General features: G+C 41.2%; 1 protein-coding gene across 1 annotated transcript in view; it reads left to right on the top strand.

Moving 5' to 3' along the window:
- The window catches only part of LOC102178014 (microtubule-associated serine/threonine-protein kinase 4), a 342,905-nt gene that overhangs the window by 199,003 nt on the left and 125,787 nt on the right, over window positions 1-18,115 (top strand). The window contains exon 3 of the mRNA XM_018065469.1: window positions 7,987-8,111. Within this exon, the coding sequence (XP_017920958.1) occupies window positions 7,987-8,111 (125 nt within the window). The remainder of the gene's footprint in view (window positions 1-7,986; window positions 8,112-18,115) is intronic.

Genomic DNA, 18,115 nt, shown 5'->3' with positions numbered 1-18,115 from the left:
GTTACAAAACAAACAGCTGAACCATATTTGCATATTTGAGGCAGTGTTGTTCAGTTGCATCCGCTTCTTTGCAACCCCATAGATTGCAGGCTTCCCTGTCCTTCACCATCTCCTGGAGTTAGCCCAAACTCGTGTCCATTGAATTGGTGATGCCATCCTCTATTGTCCCCTTCTCTTCCTGCCTTCAGTCTTTCCCAGCATCAGGGTCTTCTCCTATTTGAGGCAATACGGATTTAAACAAAGATGGAAAAATCTTTGGGAGAAATATATTTATATTTCTTGGGAGAAATATAAATGAGAGACAGAATGGAGAGTTAATATGCACAGACATAAGTATGTGATCCTGTAAAAAGTTTAGTAGGTTCTGTGCACTAGGTGCAATGTGGGACTACAAAGACAGATGAGATATGGTTCCAGCTGACACTGAGTTTCCAGGGGAGGGAAGCATATTGTGTACAGAAATAAAGGGCATTCTATACACAGGCAGCCCCATAGAAGCAGGCGGCTGATGGGGGAAGGTAAGGCTAGAAGTGCCCCTGTTGTGGATTCAATGCCAATAATACCAAAATGGGTAAAGCATCTTGGAGGGGACCCGAGCCAGCACTGAACACATACTGTGTGTGTTCAACACCGCACTGGGCACTTGACAAGTGTTACCTACAATCATCCCCACCTGAGGGCTGGACAGGGAAGCTCAGAGAGGGAAAGTCATTCATCAAGGGTTTCCAGCAAATAAATGGTGAAACCAGGGTACAAATCCCTATCTGACTGGTTTCCCGCTCTGTGCTCTTGAGCTCACTTGGTGAATGAAATAAGAGCCACGTATCCCAAAGGGCCCTGAGCTGGAGAGAATTTGATCCAGTTTGAGGATGACACTGAGGAGGAATGCCCTTCACGGAAGAGTTGTTTAGCAATGGAAAGTAGAGAGGGTAATAAGCCACTGTTTATTGTGGGCCTTCTGTTTGCCAGATGGTATAACAGGCTCTCAATTCACATTCTATGTCCTCACAGTCACCCCAAGATGTTGGTCAGTCATCTCCATTTTAAAGAGCATTTATGGCAAATTGAGGCTTAAGAAGTTAACAAGGTCATGCAGCTACTGTATGGCAGTAGTCAGGCTTTGAATTTTAGATCTGAGCTTTATGACTGAGGCCAAAGGCTAGTGGATTTGAATTCAGCCATTTCATTTCATGAGTTTAAAAGCTGAAAGTACAGTTGACCCTCAAACAGTGAAGTGGTTGAGGATGCCAACACTCTGCGAAGTCAAAAATCCTCATGCCACTTAAAGCCAACCGTCTCTGACCATGGTTCCCTCCAGCCATGGTTCCATATCTGCAGATTGAACCCTTCACAGTTTGGGCAGAACTGTAATGTTGACCACTGAAGAAAATCCACAAGTAAGCGGAACTGTGCCATTCCAGCCTGTGTTGTTCAAGGACCAGCTGTCATTCCGGGATCCAGAGCAGGCAGCTAACATGTTCGAATGGAATGAAATTTTGGAAAGGGTTGGACTAGCTGGTTGAGAAGCGAGAGTGTGACAGGGGAGGAGGAGATGGCTCTTATGAATTTGATTATTATTTTAAAAAGATGCTGGTCCTCCAGGAGGGTTTAGAAAGGTGTAGAGAATGCAGAGGAGGGTGAGGAAGGAGAAAGAGGAAGAGAGCACGGGGAGCTGACAAGTAGTTTAACAGCTGCTCCACATATCCACAAAATGACTCTGAGAAAAAATGGTTCTATTTATTTGCCGTTTCCTTCCATATATCTTCCCAACAGCATTCATCAATATCTGTCATTTCCCAGGGGGTTTAGACATGTCTAGCAATTCATTCTGCTGAATTATATTTCAATACGAGGATGGAGGGAGGCTAGATTGCAGATGTTCACTCTGACCTGTGCCCAGCGTCACTCAGACACCATCCCCTCCTGGCTCCCAGGTGCCCTCACTCACACCGACACTGCAGGCAACACTGCTTGGTGTCAGATTCATATTACCATGTTCTCATTAGGGTAGCTCTACTTAATACTTCCTTAAAAATCAATTTTAAGTTGTCACGTTAGCCTTTGGTCTGTACAGCTAGAGCTTAGAGTCAAACCATTATGTTTTTTTTTTATAGGAATTTTATATCCAGACGATCACCCCATGAAAGGTGCAAGAGGGAGTCGCTGTTGAGGGCTGGCTGTCATTGCAGGATGGGAGAATTTGCTGAGTGTTGGTCCATCAAAAGGCAGCAGTCAAGTACTAAAAACAATAGGAACACCGAAGCTTACTAAGCTCTGTTTCATGTATTACCTCATATGATCCAAATATCTTCTCTTATTAGAATTTGGTAATCTCAGTAGATGAGAAGAAATATTTCTTCTTTCAGAACAAGTTAAGGGAAAAGAAAAGAGGCCAGATATATTTCTCTGTAAGTGTAGATCTGAATTGTTTCCACTTAAAAATAGACCATGTGTTGGCTTTTCTGCCCTTTTGTCATTCAATGGCAGGGGTAACAGGGTGTCTCTCTGTGACTGGGGGTGAAAAGACCACTGTACTGTTGAGTCATCTTGACACATTTTCCAAAGTTACTTTTGATTAAAATCTGCAGTCGACAGTGGCAGTGGCAGCTTGAGTTGCTGCTCCATAGCCTTGTGGTTTGTCCAGGGGCTTTGATTTCCATAGATGTGTGTTGTTCTGATATTTTTCTGCAGCCCCTAGCTCTCTCAGGGTATGGAATTAGGCTTGAGAGACTCCTCGACGTATTTGCCGTGGACCCAGTCAGTCTGGGCTTGCTCTACCAGTTAGCATCTGCTACTTGCCCTGCTTGCTACAAGCTTCCTTTTGGAGTGTCCCCCTAACTTTATCAGGTTTCCAAGGCGGTGCTACTGGTAAAGAACCTGCCTGCCACTGCAGGAGATGTAAAGGACACAGGTTCCATCCCTGGGTCGGGAAGATCCCCTGGAGGAGGGCATGGCTGATCTACTCCAGTATTCTTGCCTGGAGAATCCCATGGACAGAGGAGCCTGGCAGGCTACAGTCTACAGCATCACAAAGAGTCAGACATGAGTGAAGCAACTTAGCATGCATGCACCTTGTCACCTCATCAGGTCCACATGGTTAGTAATGTTGCCTTGCCATTTCGTGTTTAATATAGAATGCTGCTGATAATATTCTAAGAAGTGAAATTGGGCATCTCTGGTGGGATTGAGTCTTAGCAGCAAAACAGGAGTTGACTGCTGCATTGGGAGATTAATTTGAATCAGACCTTGATACCCCATTGGCATCACGGTGCTGTGACAACCAACCTCCCCAAAAGTATGTGTTCTCTCTTCATTCGGCTTTCAGTTCCTGTCAATGGAGATCCCTGGCTAGTAGGCAGTGATGTCTTCAAGGACTTGGGGTCATGCCTACGCTTTGGACTTTTCTTGTGTGAGTCAACACACACTTTTTTTTTTCTTTCTTTTTTTAAGGCTAGAATAGCAGCTCAATATAGGAGTCAGTGAACTTCAGCCCTCCCTGGTCACAAGTCTGTTGGGTTCTCAAATTACATTTATTTATGCCATTAAGAAGAATGATTTAGCAGCATTGTCAATGCTGTCTAGGTATAGTTATTCTTTTGCAGTGGGGACAAGAAATTGGAAGTCAGTCACCCATGTGAGAGGGAAGATGAAAGAGGCCGTGTCTCTGTGTTGCAGCAGCCCAGCTGAAGATGAATAAAGGGAGCCTGTAATTGCCTGTGAGCACGGCAGCCACTATGATGCGGGAAGCGATGTTTAGGGCTGAGCAATGGGGCATAAAAGAGGAACATCTTGATGATGATGGAGTACACTGTAGGGCGATGGCTGCTGACTCGGGGACCCTGTCCAGGCACTGCCACTGTCTTAGCATGGCCTTTAAGCTCTCTCCATTTTGAAAGTTTGGAGAGGTCTTGAAAAACTTAGTTCCTCTGACTAGTAAATGATTTGGAGGGCTTCAGTATAATTAGAGTATAATTTGTGAAAGCAGGTGCCGATGGAGTTCACTGTAGATACCTTCTTTTGGACAACAAAAGGACTCCTTCATTTTTTCCTATATAAGATATGATAGTTTTAGCTAGGCAAGGGAGGGTGTGTATGTGTATGTGTATGGAAATATACATAACAAAATTTGCCATTTTAACCTTTCGTACTTTACAGTATATTAAGTATATGATTATTAAGTGCTTTCGTATTGTTGTGCAGCAATCACCACTGTCCATCTCCAGAAATTTTTCATCAAATTGAAGCTCTGTGCTCATTAAACAATAATGCCTCATTCCCTGCCGCGCCCCTCCCACAGCCCTCCAGTAACCACTGTTAAACTGTGTATTTCAATGAATTTGACTATTCCAGGGACCTCAAATAAGTGGAATCATATGATATGTTACGATATGTGTTCTTTTCTATCTGGCCTGTTTTACTTAGCATGTTTGAAGTTTCCTCCATGTTGTAGAATGTGTCAGTTTCTCTCCTTTCAAAGGCTAAGTCATAATCCATTGTTTTTACATGCTACATTTGGTTATCTATCCATCCATCCATCCATAGACGTTAGGATTGTTTTTACCTTTGGGCTAGTGTGAATAGTGCTGCTTTGAACATGGGATGCAAACTTCTGTTCTGAGTCCTTCCCTTCACTTTTTGTGTCTATATACCCAAAAGTGGAATCAGCAAGGGAGGTTTCAGTAGGCAGCAGGGAGGGTGAAGGGCAGGTGTGAAGTTTCTGGGGACTGCTGTGGAGCTTCAGTAGATGCTGGTGACAGCCCCCAAAAAGAAAGCTGACGGATGAGAGACGGGGCCACACGTGCTTGTGGCACCAGCACCGTGCCAGCTGCCCATTGTTCTTTTTGTCGCAGCTCTTGCCTCTGTAATGCTCGCCCCATTCTCCGTTCCTCCCTTCTGTGGCTCCCCCGCCCCTCACCAAAACCCTTGAGAGCAACACACGGGCCACCTGAGCTTCCCTTTCTTCCTGGTGGCTACCTCAGAGGGATAATCAAACTTTGCCAGCATTCTTACGTATAACTGAGCACCAGAAGCCATTTCTCAAGCCTGCTTTGTTCTGTAGAGTTCCTAGGTCTATTTTCCCTTTACTGTCCTATTTGTGGTCAAGAGAAGTAACCCCAAATGTAAGACCATAGCCTGACTGCTAAATCTGTATTGCATTTCAGGTGATACGGAACTTACTGGAGGCTTTAAAATCTAGGCAGGTACCATTATTCTCTGATGCCAAAGTAGGTCTCCAGAGGCTATATTTAATTCTTTATATAGCCATTCTGCTGAATTTGTTGCTGACCTGATATTTTCCTACTTCAGAGGGATACTTCAAGCATACATCTTTGAAAGCATACATCTCATGTTTGAGGACATGTGTTTATGGAGGTCTTGCTTCTTGTTTTTTGGGGTTTTTTTGAAATTCAGGATGAAAACAAAGGAAAACTCATGCCAGGAAAAAGACCATATGTAACCTAGATATAACCAAGGTACAATCTGAGTCTTAGTACTTATTTTTGTACATAATCTTAAAAGGTTTCAGATCTTTCTACTCTGTTGAGTAAAGACCCTGTCACCCCTGAAACAGTGACAATAATCAGCATAAAAACTCCATTCCAATAACCCATACCTCTGTGGTTGAAGCTTGACAAATTCTTGTTTCACTCTGACCAACAGATTTCAGCTTTAATATGGACCTCTCTTTATTGCCTCTAAATTTCTAGTTATGTCAGTAGGCAGTACCTAATAAAGGTTTTAATAGGCATATTGGAATTTTAGCAATGTGTTTCAAAAAAACACAAAGCTGATCAAAGTTCCAGTTGTAACAACAAGCTTGATGCAGCATTCAAACAGAGCAGCCAGATTGCCAGGCAAGCTCACCTCTCCTACAACAGAGTGGGGATGGTATTACCCATTAATTTCCACCCTGTGCAGCTGAATAATGCATTGACAGATGCTAATTTTCTTAAATCGTAGGCAGCAAATGATGCATGAATACAGCAGCAACACACTTTTCAGAGGCTCTTGGTAGTCATCAGAAAGAAAATTTGTATAAAGTTTGATGTAATCACTACCAACTATGGCACAATGTTGATGCCTTCTAATGACTGCCTTAAATCCATCTGTTGTCCTCTTTTCCCTATTAACACTAATGGGGGTCCAGGCAGGAATAAAATATCCCATGTGTTGTGCTATCAGACCCTCCAATTTGTAACATTCGTATGATTCCTAGGATGAGACTAGGAATAACATCTAAAATCATACCTATGACAGTATAATAAACATTATGTAAATGCTTCCTAATTTAATTATTTGTTCCAGTGAATTAACAAAATTTTATTTCTTGCTCACCTTGCTATCCCTCATGTGTTGCATATCTCTTTGTGCTTATTTTTTTAAGTTTATTGAATGTTCATTATATGATGTATTTTCTTTTTTTTAGAACCACCCTATAAGTTTACCCCTGTTTTATAGCTGAGGAACCTGAGGCTTGGAGAAGGTCGTGAATAAGTGATGGAATCAGTTTGCGGGGTCAGAATGGGCAGTCAGCATTTTTGTATGTAAAAAATTATTGTCTTGCCATAATATATGAATTCTCACATATTTAATATGGTACGTGCATGCATGCTCAGTTGTGACCGACTCTTTGCGAACCCGTGAGTTGAAGCCCACCAGGATCCTCTGTCGCTGGAATTTTTCAGGCAAGAATACTGGAGTGGGTTGCCATTTCCTCCTGCAGAGGATCTTCCTGACCCAGGGATCGAACCTGTGTCTCCTGTGTCTCCTGCGTTGGCAGGTGGATTCTTCACCACTGTACCACCTGGGAAGCCCATTTAATATGTTAATAGATTTCAATTTATTTCAATAGTTAATATATTTCAATATATTAGTAATATTTCAATTGTTATTATGTATCAATAGTTATTAACCAGTGAGTGCTTGTGAAGTGCGTGCTTAAAGATATGGGGGTTCTTTTATAAGGAACAGACCTGCTGGGGAGAACACCAGGCACAATGTTACTTCTGCTGCAGGGTTACCAGCCACACGGGCCACAGTCCTCATGAATCTTGGAGGGATGAAGCTGCAGTCCTCATACATGCAACCCGTAGAGGAAAATCTATGGTTTGGTTACTGTCTTTTCATTGCCTTCATGTGTTTTTTGGGAAAGAAGTGTCCACTTGTTCTTTCATCATTCAACAAATATTTAATGAGTACCTGCTATGACTAATTACTGTGCTACAGCAAAATGTCAGACGTGGTCTCTGTTTTTACTGAGCTTCATCACTATGTGACTGTCCATGCCCATCCTAACATAAAGGTGTGTATCTTATGTGTTGATAATTAGTCTAATCCGTGTACTGAAGAAGTAATACAGTGTGAGTTGGTTCAGCTGTTTGACTTTTAAAGACATGCACAAATATATGAGTTCAAGGTCGATGTAAATTGCTCATTGAACCTACACTGACATTAATGTCCTGCTTTATGCAAATGGATACCATCATCTGTCCTGTGGACACAGCTGGATGAACACCAGTAGCTTCAGAGGCAGAGAAGCTGGGAGAAAAGAGCACTGGCCCCATTTCACCTTGAAAGACTTCCAACTCCTCCTTTAGTCGGTCATGGTCTTCGTAGACACTTTCCTAGTGCATTCCTATATCACTTTCCATATTAGCTGTTTTAAAAGTACATTTCTAAATGCACGTGTTCATTTCTACGATGCTGAGGATGCTTTGCATGTTTATATATATATCCTCAACTCCTCAGCATAGTAACAAGACCCTTCCTCTTGCCCTACAAATTCTGGAGATGAAGAGACTCACCTGGGCTTATGTGGGAACTTCGGATCACAACTTAAAACTGAATCTCCCGACTTGAAACAATCTGCTTCCGGCTGCTATACAGTATAATTATAACATATGGCTGAAACGGTATATAAGGATTTCTACAGAAGCACTGCTATTCTACCCATTACTCATACTGCCTTCTTTTTATCCCCAACAGGCAGGTATCTCCTTCCAAACCCGGCTGCCGGGCAAGCCTGGGGGACCTCTGCGGAGACGTCCAACCTCGTGCGCATGCGCAGCCAGGCCCTTGGCCAGTCGGCGCCCTCGCTCACCGCCAGCCTGGTGAGTGTCCTCGGGCTCTGTCTGCCTTTGGTTAGGTTTGCTGCGTCTCACCACCGACGTAGGGACATCTACATTTATTGAGTTTATTGTACTAGATTTGAACTTAAAACTACATTTAATGTTAAGCACAGATTTGACCCGGAAATTTGTTGTTTCCAGCGTGCTGGGTTTTCCCAGATTCTCCCCTTCAACCTAAGTTGGAATATTTTTGTAAACTTAACTCCGTCTCAACTTTTCCCTCGAAAGAAATGAACATGGTTCTAAGCTTTTTTTAAAAAAAACTTATTTGAAAATGATTTCAAACTTACAGGAAAGTTGCGCGAATGAGACAGATGCACACAGCGCCAGCTGGGCCTTGGCCTGGGTTTGGGTATTAACTCGCTGCGCTCCCTCTCCGTGTCTATGTAATACACTCACGGATGATGTTTTGAACTCTTTGAGAATAGGTTATATATATCATGGCCTTTTGTTATCACAGGTAACTACATTAAATTTATGCATGAAAGAAGTCTTTTATCTGCTCCGCCATCTGTATTTCATTTTTATCAATTGGCCCAATAATGTCCTCTCTAGTATTTTCCCTCCTTCAGTAGAGGGCCCAGTCTGGGGTCATGTATTGTATTTAATTATCCTTTAATCTGGAAACTCTCCCCAGTGTTTCTTGGCCTTTTATGACGCTGACAGTTTTGAAGACTAAGTGACTTCCCCACCCCATTTTTTTAAAAGGAATATTCCTCATATGACAGTGGCCTGGTATGTCTGATGTTTTCTTACAGTGAGGTTTGAGTTTTACATTCCAGCCCAAAATGTGACATTGGTGATGCTGTGGCCTTTCAGGTCCTGCCATGGGCAGGTGATGATATGTCCATCTGCCCATCATTATGATGGTAATTTTTTTCACCCAGACAAGGCATTGGCCAGTTTCTCCACATAGTTAGAACTTTTCTCTTTACAGTCAATAAGCCTTTGGCAGGGAGACACTTTGAAGCCATCTAAGCATGTTTCTTCTTATCAAAAATTTCCTTTGGATTCCATATTCATTGGTGATTCTTGCCTGGCTCCTTCTCTTCTGGAATCATTGAAAATGGTTATTATTTTCAGCTCCAGCACTCTCTCTACACCTACAGGTTGGTACATGGCATAAATATTTATGCATCTGTTAGCAGCATGGGCTCCAACATTCCTTAAAAAAAAAAAAGTAATATAGACTATTTTAACCATGATGCTTATGAGAATTTTGTTTTCCTGTGGGCCCATTGCTTTTCAACTTTAACCTTTGTCACAGCCTATACATGTCTATACAGGTTGCTTTTGTATTGGTGGTGGGGTTATATGGTATAGGAATAGATTTTGAAATATCCTTTACTGATGGTGATGCAGATGATATGTCAGTGCCTTATAATTTTATACACTGATAATAAATTATGTGATATTTGGAAATCATTTAGTAATGTAGAGAGATCTGATTTAGGTCTAACCTCTAATCCTGCTTTTGTCATTAGGTAGCTATATGCATTTAAGCATGTTCCTTGGTTTCTTAGATTTTATTAGCTCTTCAGCAAACTGCAAGATGAAACAACCTATTAAACGGTCTCTGGAATTTAGCGTTGAAATTCACTGTTTCTAGTTTCACAATCATAAAGATTCTGAACATACTGGATAGTTATCCCTGAAAAGTTTCTTTGAGGATATTTTATGACTTCAAAACTGACTATGGTCTTTAAATCAAAATGTATCTTTTACTTCTCAGGAAAATTTGGGGGCTTCTTTTTAAAGGTTCAGTTAAATGGTGCCTTTTAGCATTTTTCCCCATCCCATCCCCGAGTTCAAAGTTACTTTTACTTCTTGAGAAATTTCATTAAAAGGTTATTTTACTGTAAGCATTTACTTTTTAAGAAAAGAAGAAAATTCCTCACAATAAGTGATTTTATTTTTTTAAAAACAGAAGTGCTTTGAGGGCCACTACAATATTATTCTTACACATAAATAGATAATCCTGTATGTTTATTGCCAAGTAAATCATTCTAATTAAAACAATACTGCCACAAAGTAATGTGTCTAATACTGGTAGTTATGTACTCAGATTAGAAACTGATTGATTCATTGATAAAAGCATGTCAGGTGACCTAAGATATTTGGAAATAAGATACAAAACCAAGGAGAATAGCATTCTTATCAGAGAGTCACTTATCAGCTTATTTATCCTGCAAGTATTTATAGGATTTAGGAGCAAAGCTAGAGAAAATGTTAAAATACCATAAGAAGCAAACTTAAAATAGTACCTGGCACCTAGCAAGCCTCAAATATTAGCCAGAGTAAAAATCACATGTGGCACAAAGCCAGATGGTGACTGACCATTTACTACTAGACAGTGAAGGTTTAAAATGTCACCCTCATCATATCTTTTCTTCAGAGGTTTCCTTGCTTCCTAATTGTTGTCTAAGGAAAACCATTTGCAGGCTGTTTGACCATGTCTTCTGTCCCCTACCTTCTGGCATTTCATGAGCAGGAGCAGCTGGAGGAGAGCTGCCAGGCAGAGCACCGTCTTGATTTCCTCATTGTTCGGCAGCAATTTGCTCAGGTTTCTCTGCCATGTCACTTATTTCAGAATGTCACTCAGTATACTTTCATGACTTTGCCTGTTTTTTTGTGCCCTTTGCAGAGTCATTCAAGTTAGTCTATGTTTCTTGGATTGGCTTATATCTAAATTATGCCGATTACACCTAACAGATTTGATAGAGAATGATGCTGAAGGAGTATTAATATATATCTATTAGACCTTTTTCTTTTTCCTTTCTATCCCCCTTTTTCTTGTCTTCAAAATAAGCCTTATGTTACTGGAAGTGCATTGTACAGTAGAACATGAGAATTGTTAGTTATTCATTCGTGTCCAACTTTTTGCAACGCCATGGACTGTAGCCCACCAGGCTCCTCTGTCCTTGGAATTCTCCAGGCAAGAATTCTGGCCTGGGTAGCCATTCCCTGGGGTTGAAACTGAGTCTCCTGCATTGCAGGAGGGTTCTTTACTGTCTGAGCCACCAATAGAACATGCTTCACTCTCATTCTCTCCTGGCCATGATAAGCCCTGTTGCCCTTGTCCTCGAGCTGTAAGCTGACCTTCCTTCTGACTCTTAGCGTTTATCAAGGCCCAGCTTTGTTTTAGTTTTTTGTGTTTATGCCTAATATCCCCCTGCTAGACTGCGTGTTCCTTGAGGGAAGAATTCCTGTCTGATCTGACATTCTGCTCCTTACTGTTCCTAGCATAACACCTTGCGTATAGGAGACATTCAGTAAATAATGTTGATGGAATGGATAATCACTGGTGGAAAGTGACAGATTCCTTTAGTTGCAAGGCTGGAGTGATGATGCGATTCTGTATGCTATCATGGGTATCTAATTAAGACCATCTATCTAAAGTATTTTTGGTTTTGCTGTCCAGCACATCTTATAATCATGATTAGCCTCAAAGTCCATGTAATGGACCAAATCCCATTCAGTTGTAAAGAACCCTCCTGCCAGTGTAGCAGACATAAGGGACATGGGTTCGATCCCTGGATTGGGAAGATCCCGTGGAGTAGGGCGTGGCAACCCACTCCAGTGTTCTTGCCTGGAGAGTCCCACGGACAGAGGAGCCTGGAGGGCTGCCGTCTATAGAGCTGTAGAGGGTCAGACACAACGGAAGTACACCAGCACACTATTGAAAGTTCCATGTCAGCTGCTGACAAAATACGGTGACAAAATGAAGAAATTATCACAGTCCGTTTTCAAGGAAGTTTCCTTAACTTGCTGGTGAGTAGTCATGCAGTCACATTGGTTTAAGTAGTTTGTTGATTCTTTGAAGAGGAAAGTTGAGACAACACATATGTTCAAGTGTGGAGAAGTTAGTAAAATCAGAGTCAACGCAGTTTATGTCTAAATGACAGGATTACACTTGATATCACAGTTTTATGTTCAGCACAACAATAGAACATGTGGGGAAAGTATAGACCCTCAATCTGAGAGGCTGTCATATGTTAGTAAGATATAAATGAAGGCTGTGGTTGGGGAGGTATGAGTTTCAGTAAATGCATGACCTAGTGTGATTTAAATGCCATAGGCAAGCTTCAAGGTAATGCTAACTACCTTCTCAAGGAGGAGATTAATTCCTAGCCGGAAGTATCTAGTTTTCCCTGGCAATGCTAAATGTAGTATGTTCCTTCTCCTAGACACATTGGGCATTTCTGATAAATGGCACATTCCAATTCATCCTAAGCAGCCTGGTAGCTGGCAGAATACATGCTCAGCCAGTGTCCGCCTGCTGGGGCACCAGCCGGGAGTGCTGATGAAATGTCAGACGTATACCTCGTATACATTAATCTGAAGAGGGGAAAACTCATTTCCCCATTTGCTTCCTCCATCTTTCTGTCCCTCCCCACACACATGGGTAGTTTATCAAAGAAGTCATAGTCGTCAAAAGCAGGGGATTTATACAGATGCTGCTTTCTGGTAAGAAAGATGGAAATTTCATGAGGCAAAGCAGGACCTGGGGTAACTTATTTTGTCCGTAGGAAAATAAGGTTGTAAGCCCTGGTGATTAAAGTTTAGAAATGGTATATGTAACCATCATAAGAAATAGTCACTTCTTTTGTTCTTTGAAGTGGTAGATGGATGGTGGAAACAGTGAAAATTAGTTTCCAGTATTTTCAACAGTTTTCTGTTTGATTTGAGTCATGTGGCTCATCTGTTTTTATTCTTGTGAGCATCGCTGTCATATTCTTTCTTACTGAGCACTTCCTTGACCGGTCTGTTTGAAAGTCTTTCCCTCACTGCATGCCACACACCCCACTTTTCTCAATAGCTTTATCTCCTTCCAGTATACCACATGATTTGCTTATTGTTTATCTCCTATTATTCTGATGAAAAATTCTTGAGGACAGCTAGTTTTTTCTGTTTCACTGAGTGTTTCCCTGGGGCCTAGAACAGTCCTTAGCACATAATAGGTGCTCAGTGAAGGCTTGTTGAATGTAAAAGTAAATATATTTCCTTTCTTTACCTTTTAAGTGCCCTAGAACAGACTTGTTTATTTTTTGTTTTTAATCTGTAATTTACCTTTTAGGTTTATATCGTTTAGCCTAATCAAGAAGATATTCCTCAAGCCAGAGAGTAGTTAATTTTGGAAACTGTGTTCAGGAATTAAACTGTAATTATTCAGTTGGGCAATGAGAAGCAGAGTGTTTTAGAGATCAGCTCCAGTTTCCACCAGCTATTGGCTGTGTGAGCCTCAGTTTCTTCATCTATGAGATGAGGCTGGTGGATCTGGTTGCCTCATAAGTTTATAATGAGGAACAAATGAGCAAATTCTTGTGCACTGCTTTGCACAGCATCTGTGACTCAAGAAGTGCTGATGTCAGCGTTCCTAGGGTTGGTAGAAAAAATATTTCTTGGGGGTTGTCAGGTGGTCTTAGCTGAAGTGGTGTTCTCAGAATGGAGGAAATCAGATCCTTTGATTTGAGTAGGAATTTGACCTTTTGGCCCTTAGTTTTTTGCGTGCTTGTGAATGCTAGTGGTTAAGAACCCACCTGCCACTGCAAGAGACAGAAGAGATGTGGGTTCAGTCCCTGGGTCGGGAAGATCCCCTGGAGAAAGGCACGGCAACCCGCTCCAGCATTCTTGCCTGGAGAATCCCATGGACAGAGGAGCCTGGCAGGCTACAGTCCACTGGGCTTCAAAGAGTCGGACATGACTGAAGCGAGTTAGCACAGGACAGAACAGACCAGCTTGTGGTTTCTTTCTTCCTTATTTTCACTCTGAATTCACCAACCCCACAAACTGAAAGTTTGTTGTTGTTTTTTTAAAGAACATTTAACTGTTTTGAGGGGTGGAAGTACTTTCAAATATTGTTTTTCAATTTTTAATATTAGGTTAAGTAGTATAATTTTATGTTTCTTCAGTGGCCCTCTTTTGACACTGTATCCATTTCATTTAATGGAAAAATTATGTTTCATGATGTATTATAAATATTAAAACCAAACTATTTAAACTGTAATATATTCAGAGAGCCTTAATGAATATTCATCTTTTCCGTTTGCAAAAGTGCATTATGAAGAGTCAGGGAAAATTCACTAAACGTATGCGAAAGTGCATTTTTCCTTTTAAATTCATGCAGAATGTACCGACAAAATGTCAGCATTTATTTAGGGTACAGACTTTATTTGCAGTCATTTAATATTATATCAATACTTCATTGGCCTTATAACTCAAAAACAAAAACCTTAGCCAAAGTCCAATTAGTTAACTCTGAGAGAGTGTCTGTTAAATATTGATGTAGGAACTATTTGAATGCCCTTGGATAAATTGCTTAACAAAAGTTGTAGAATACAACGTGAATTAGCATTTCTCCTTAGCCATTATGACTCAATTTAAAGGCTGCATAATATTCCAGTGTATGGATTTCTCACAATTTATTATACTATTTCCCCCTTTAGGTTATTTCCAAGTTTTATCCATTGAAAATAATGGTAATGAGCAGGCTTTTAATAAGTCTTTGTTCACCTCTGGTTGTTTTGTCAGGCTAGATTCTTGGAGGGGATTAATGTGGCAAATGATATGAGCATGATGTAGGTTTTCCGTACTCTTGCTGAATTGTTTCTAGGAATACTGTGCAACTTTGTGCTTCCATATATTGAGAAATCAATATATGGCTTCCCAGGTGACTCAGTGGTAAAGAATCCACCTGCCAAGCAGGATATATGGGTTCTATCCCTGGGTCGGAAAGATCCCCTGGAAGAGGAAGTGGCAACCCACTACAGTTTTTTGCCTGAAAAATCTCATGAACAAAGGAGCATGGTGGGCTACAGTCCATGGGGTTGCAAAGTCAGGCACGACTGAGCATAGACATTATAGCAACTGAGTTGAGACATTGTGTGTCTTTATATTCTGGCCAGCAGTCAATAGTCCCAAAAAAAACCCACCCTGAACTTCTAAAAAAACCAAGTTTGCTGGTTTGTTAGGTGAGAAATAATTACTTTTTAAAATGTATTTTTTCTTTTTAGTGAAGTTGATATGGTTTTTGTATGTGTTGAACTCTTACGCCAAAGTCCCCCCAGATAAAGCAAATATGAAATTAGGATTATCTATGTTTTCTCCTCCAACTTCTTCCTTCCATTCCCTAAAATAGCTCACCAGCCCAACTACTGGTAACCTGTATTGCTCTTGGGATACAAGAACTGCTGAGTGTGATTACAATGTATGTAGCTGAAGGCATTATTCCACAGCTCAGAGTTTTTTTCATCTGGAAAATAGTAATCTCAATTGTGAAATAGTGCCTTCAGCTGTGGACATTATAATCAAAGTCTCAGGAGTGCTTGTATTCCAGAAGTAATACATCTCCTAGTTATTACCCTCTGAGCTAGGTTCTATTGATAGTAAAGGGATGAATTTTCGTAACTCAGGGCTGAAATAGCAGTAAGGACCCCTGAGCAGGTTCTTATAGGTCAGGCCTAATCCATGAAGATAAATCTCATTGTGGGCTCACCTGGGCCTATCCATAGAGTAACTGGTTTATCAGGAGTCTATTAATCAAAGATCGGCTTAAAAATGAACTATAAAATCCTTGCTGTAATCCAACTCCTGCTTCTGTGAAAAGATGCTCTCAATGTGCATCCTTACTCTAAACATGCCTGGGTGCCATGAGAATAATTAGCAGGAAACAGGTGAATGGTATTGTGATTCAGTGAATGAATGAAGAAGAACTACTAATTATTTGGAAGGGGGGAGTTTTTTCTGAAATTGAATTCCAGTCAGAAGTAGTCACTTAAAACTTTCAGCCCGTTTGCTCTTCTTTACATTTTGCAGAGGTTAAAAAAAATTCTTTACTTTATGTATGTGTTGTCCTTCCTGGGAAGGACAGAATGCCTGCTGGAGCGGCTCTCTGCGTGGGTGTGCCTGAACAGCCTGGTCAAGTGTGGACTTCTTATCAAAGGTGTTTGAGAGTCCATGAGATGGATGGCACCAATAAATATTCTGTGGGATTTACAGGGTGGAAACGCATGCTCTCTATTAATTGCTGACCATCATAGAGGGGAGCAAAGCAGATTTATAACAGCAATATCATGTGTGTGTGAAAGAGGGAGAGAGAGAGATCATAGGTTTTTTACTTACTACCCACTTACCCAACTGGCATACCTATCTCAGTACCTGACCAACCTGCCTATTAAGCATGATGAGATGATCCAGAGAATGGAGAGTGCTGCACTCCAGCTTTCTTATCCTCACTGTTATCTTTAGCACTGAGGGTAGTTCCTGGTATGTACTGTTTAGTACTTAGATGATGGTAGATTTTAAAGAAATGTTGAGGAGGTCTTTTCTCTTTTTTTTTGGATGCACCACATGGCTTGCAGGATCTCAGTTCCCTGACCAGGAATGAACCCAGGCCTTGGCAGTGAAAGCCCAGAATCCTAACCATTGAGCAACCAGGAAGCTCCCATAAGGAGGTCTTAATTCAACTTTTGATAGTTTCTGATGCTGGGAATGATTGAAGGCAGGAGGAGAAGGGGATGGCAGAGGATGAGATGGTTGGATGGCATCACCGACTCAATGGACATGAGTTTGGGTAGACTCCAGGAGTTGGTGATGGACAGGGAGGCCTGACGTGCTGCAGTCCATGCAGTCGCAAAGAGTCAGACATGACTGAGCAACTAAGCTGAACTGAACTGATGCTCCTGTTCTGCTTCCTGAAGCCCAGACTGGTTGAATGGTTGGGCTGTCGAGAATTTGGCTGGTGTGTCTGGGGAGATGATGGTGGAGGTAAAGGTGGTGAAGTAGGCATAGCTGCCATCTTAGAAGCGTCCCTTGGTACACTGGTGGACAGGTGCCTCTCTGGTGGGCTCCTTGCCCTGACCTTTCTGATGTCCTTTTGCCCTCGTGGTAAAATTACAGCACTATCTTAGTGTGTCGAATGAATTCTACCGTTAGAAACCAAGAAACTCATAGTAATTAGACAGTGCTTTGGGGGAGGGAAGGTATTGGGATGTAACATTTCCTTTCTTGGGAGAAGTGAAAAATTATTATTTTAATTCATGGACTTCTTAGGAAGGTCCTGGTTATTGTGGCCTTGGAAAATCTAACATACGTCAGTATCTTTCCTACCTTATTTTTCTAGAATACTTGGCTGGTTAGCTAAGAATTAGCAGTATTGATAATTATACTTATTCCTAGTTTATCGGCACCCACAGTATCAATCTGTGGCACTGGATTCTGAATCAGTGTATTCTTTATTATGCTCATTAATCAGTTAATTGATTATTAGTGGAGTCTCTATTATACAGCTGGTATTAAAACCTATATAGAAAAGATGTCACACATGGTCTTGAGTTTTAAGCAGCTTCTAATATAGTTGAAATGACACTTCTGAGAAATTAGAGAACAAAGTAGAAGATTACAGGCTGGAGAGTTTGCAGTGTATTCCTAGACTTTCAGGAATGATATGGGCTGCAGGTCCTAGAAGGTTTTGGTTGGACAAGCTTCAAGGCATAGTGGAGCTACGTACATAGTAAAATGAAGTGAGGAGTGGTAGATAAAGTGAACAATGTGTCATGGACAGTGATTTTTAACATGGACAGTTTCTTCTTAATGTGATGTTTCTAGCGTGGGTAGGGAGGCAAAGGACCGCATGAAAAGCTGGAAACTCATGGGTATCTGTGATAGAAGGATTTCTAATTTAATCTGAATTATAGGAGATCACCAGGATTTGTACCATCTTTTAGTGGGAAAAATGTCTGCATGAAATAGCTCGGGAGCCTTAAAAGACCCCATCAAGGGATGCATTTTCCCTTAGGAAGTTTCTTGGGTGGAAAAGCTGTTACCTTCAAGCACTTTAGTCATAAGGAAATAGTGTTTGTATTTGTTAGGTTCATTGACTGGATGTTAATAATGGCTTAAGGGATTATGAGGTCTTTTCTTTGTGATTTGACATACTATTGGGGATTTAGTTTTTAAGAGCAGAGCCATGTGACAGGTCCAGCTTA

The sequence above is a fragment of the Capra hircus genome, chromosome 20 (genome assembly GCF_001704415.2).
Source record: "Capra hircus breed San Clemente chromosome 20, ASM170441v1, whole genome shotgun sequence".
In the NCBI taxonomy this organism is placed as follows: domain Eukaryota; kingdom Metazoa; phylum Chordata; class Mammalia; order Artiodactyla; family Bovidae; genus Capra; species Capra hircus.
Note: the sequence above shows the minus strand (reverse complement) of the source record. Positions and strands in the feature narration are given on the sequence as shown.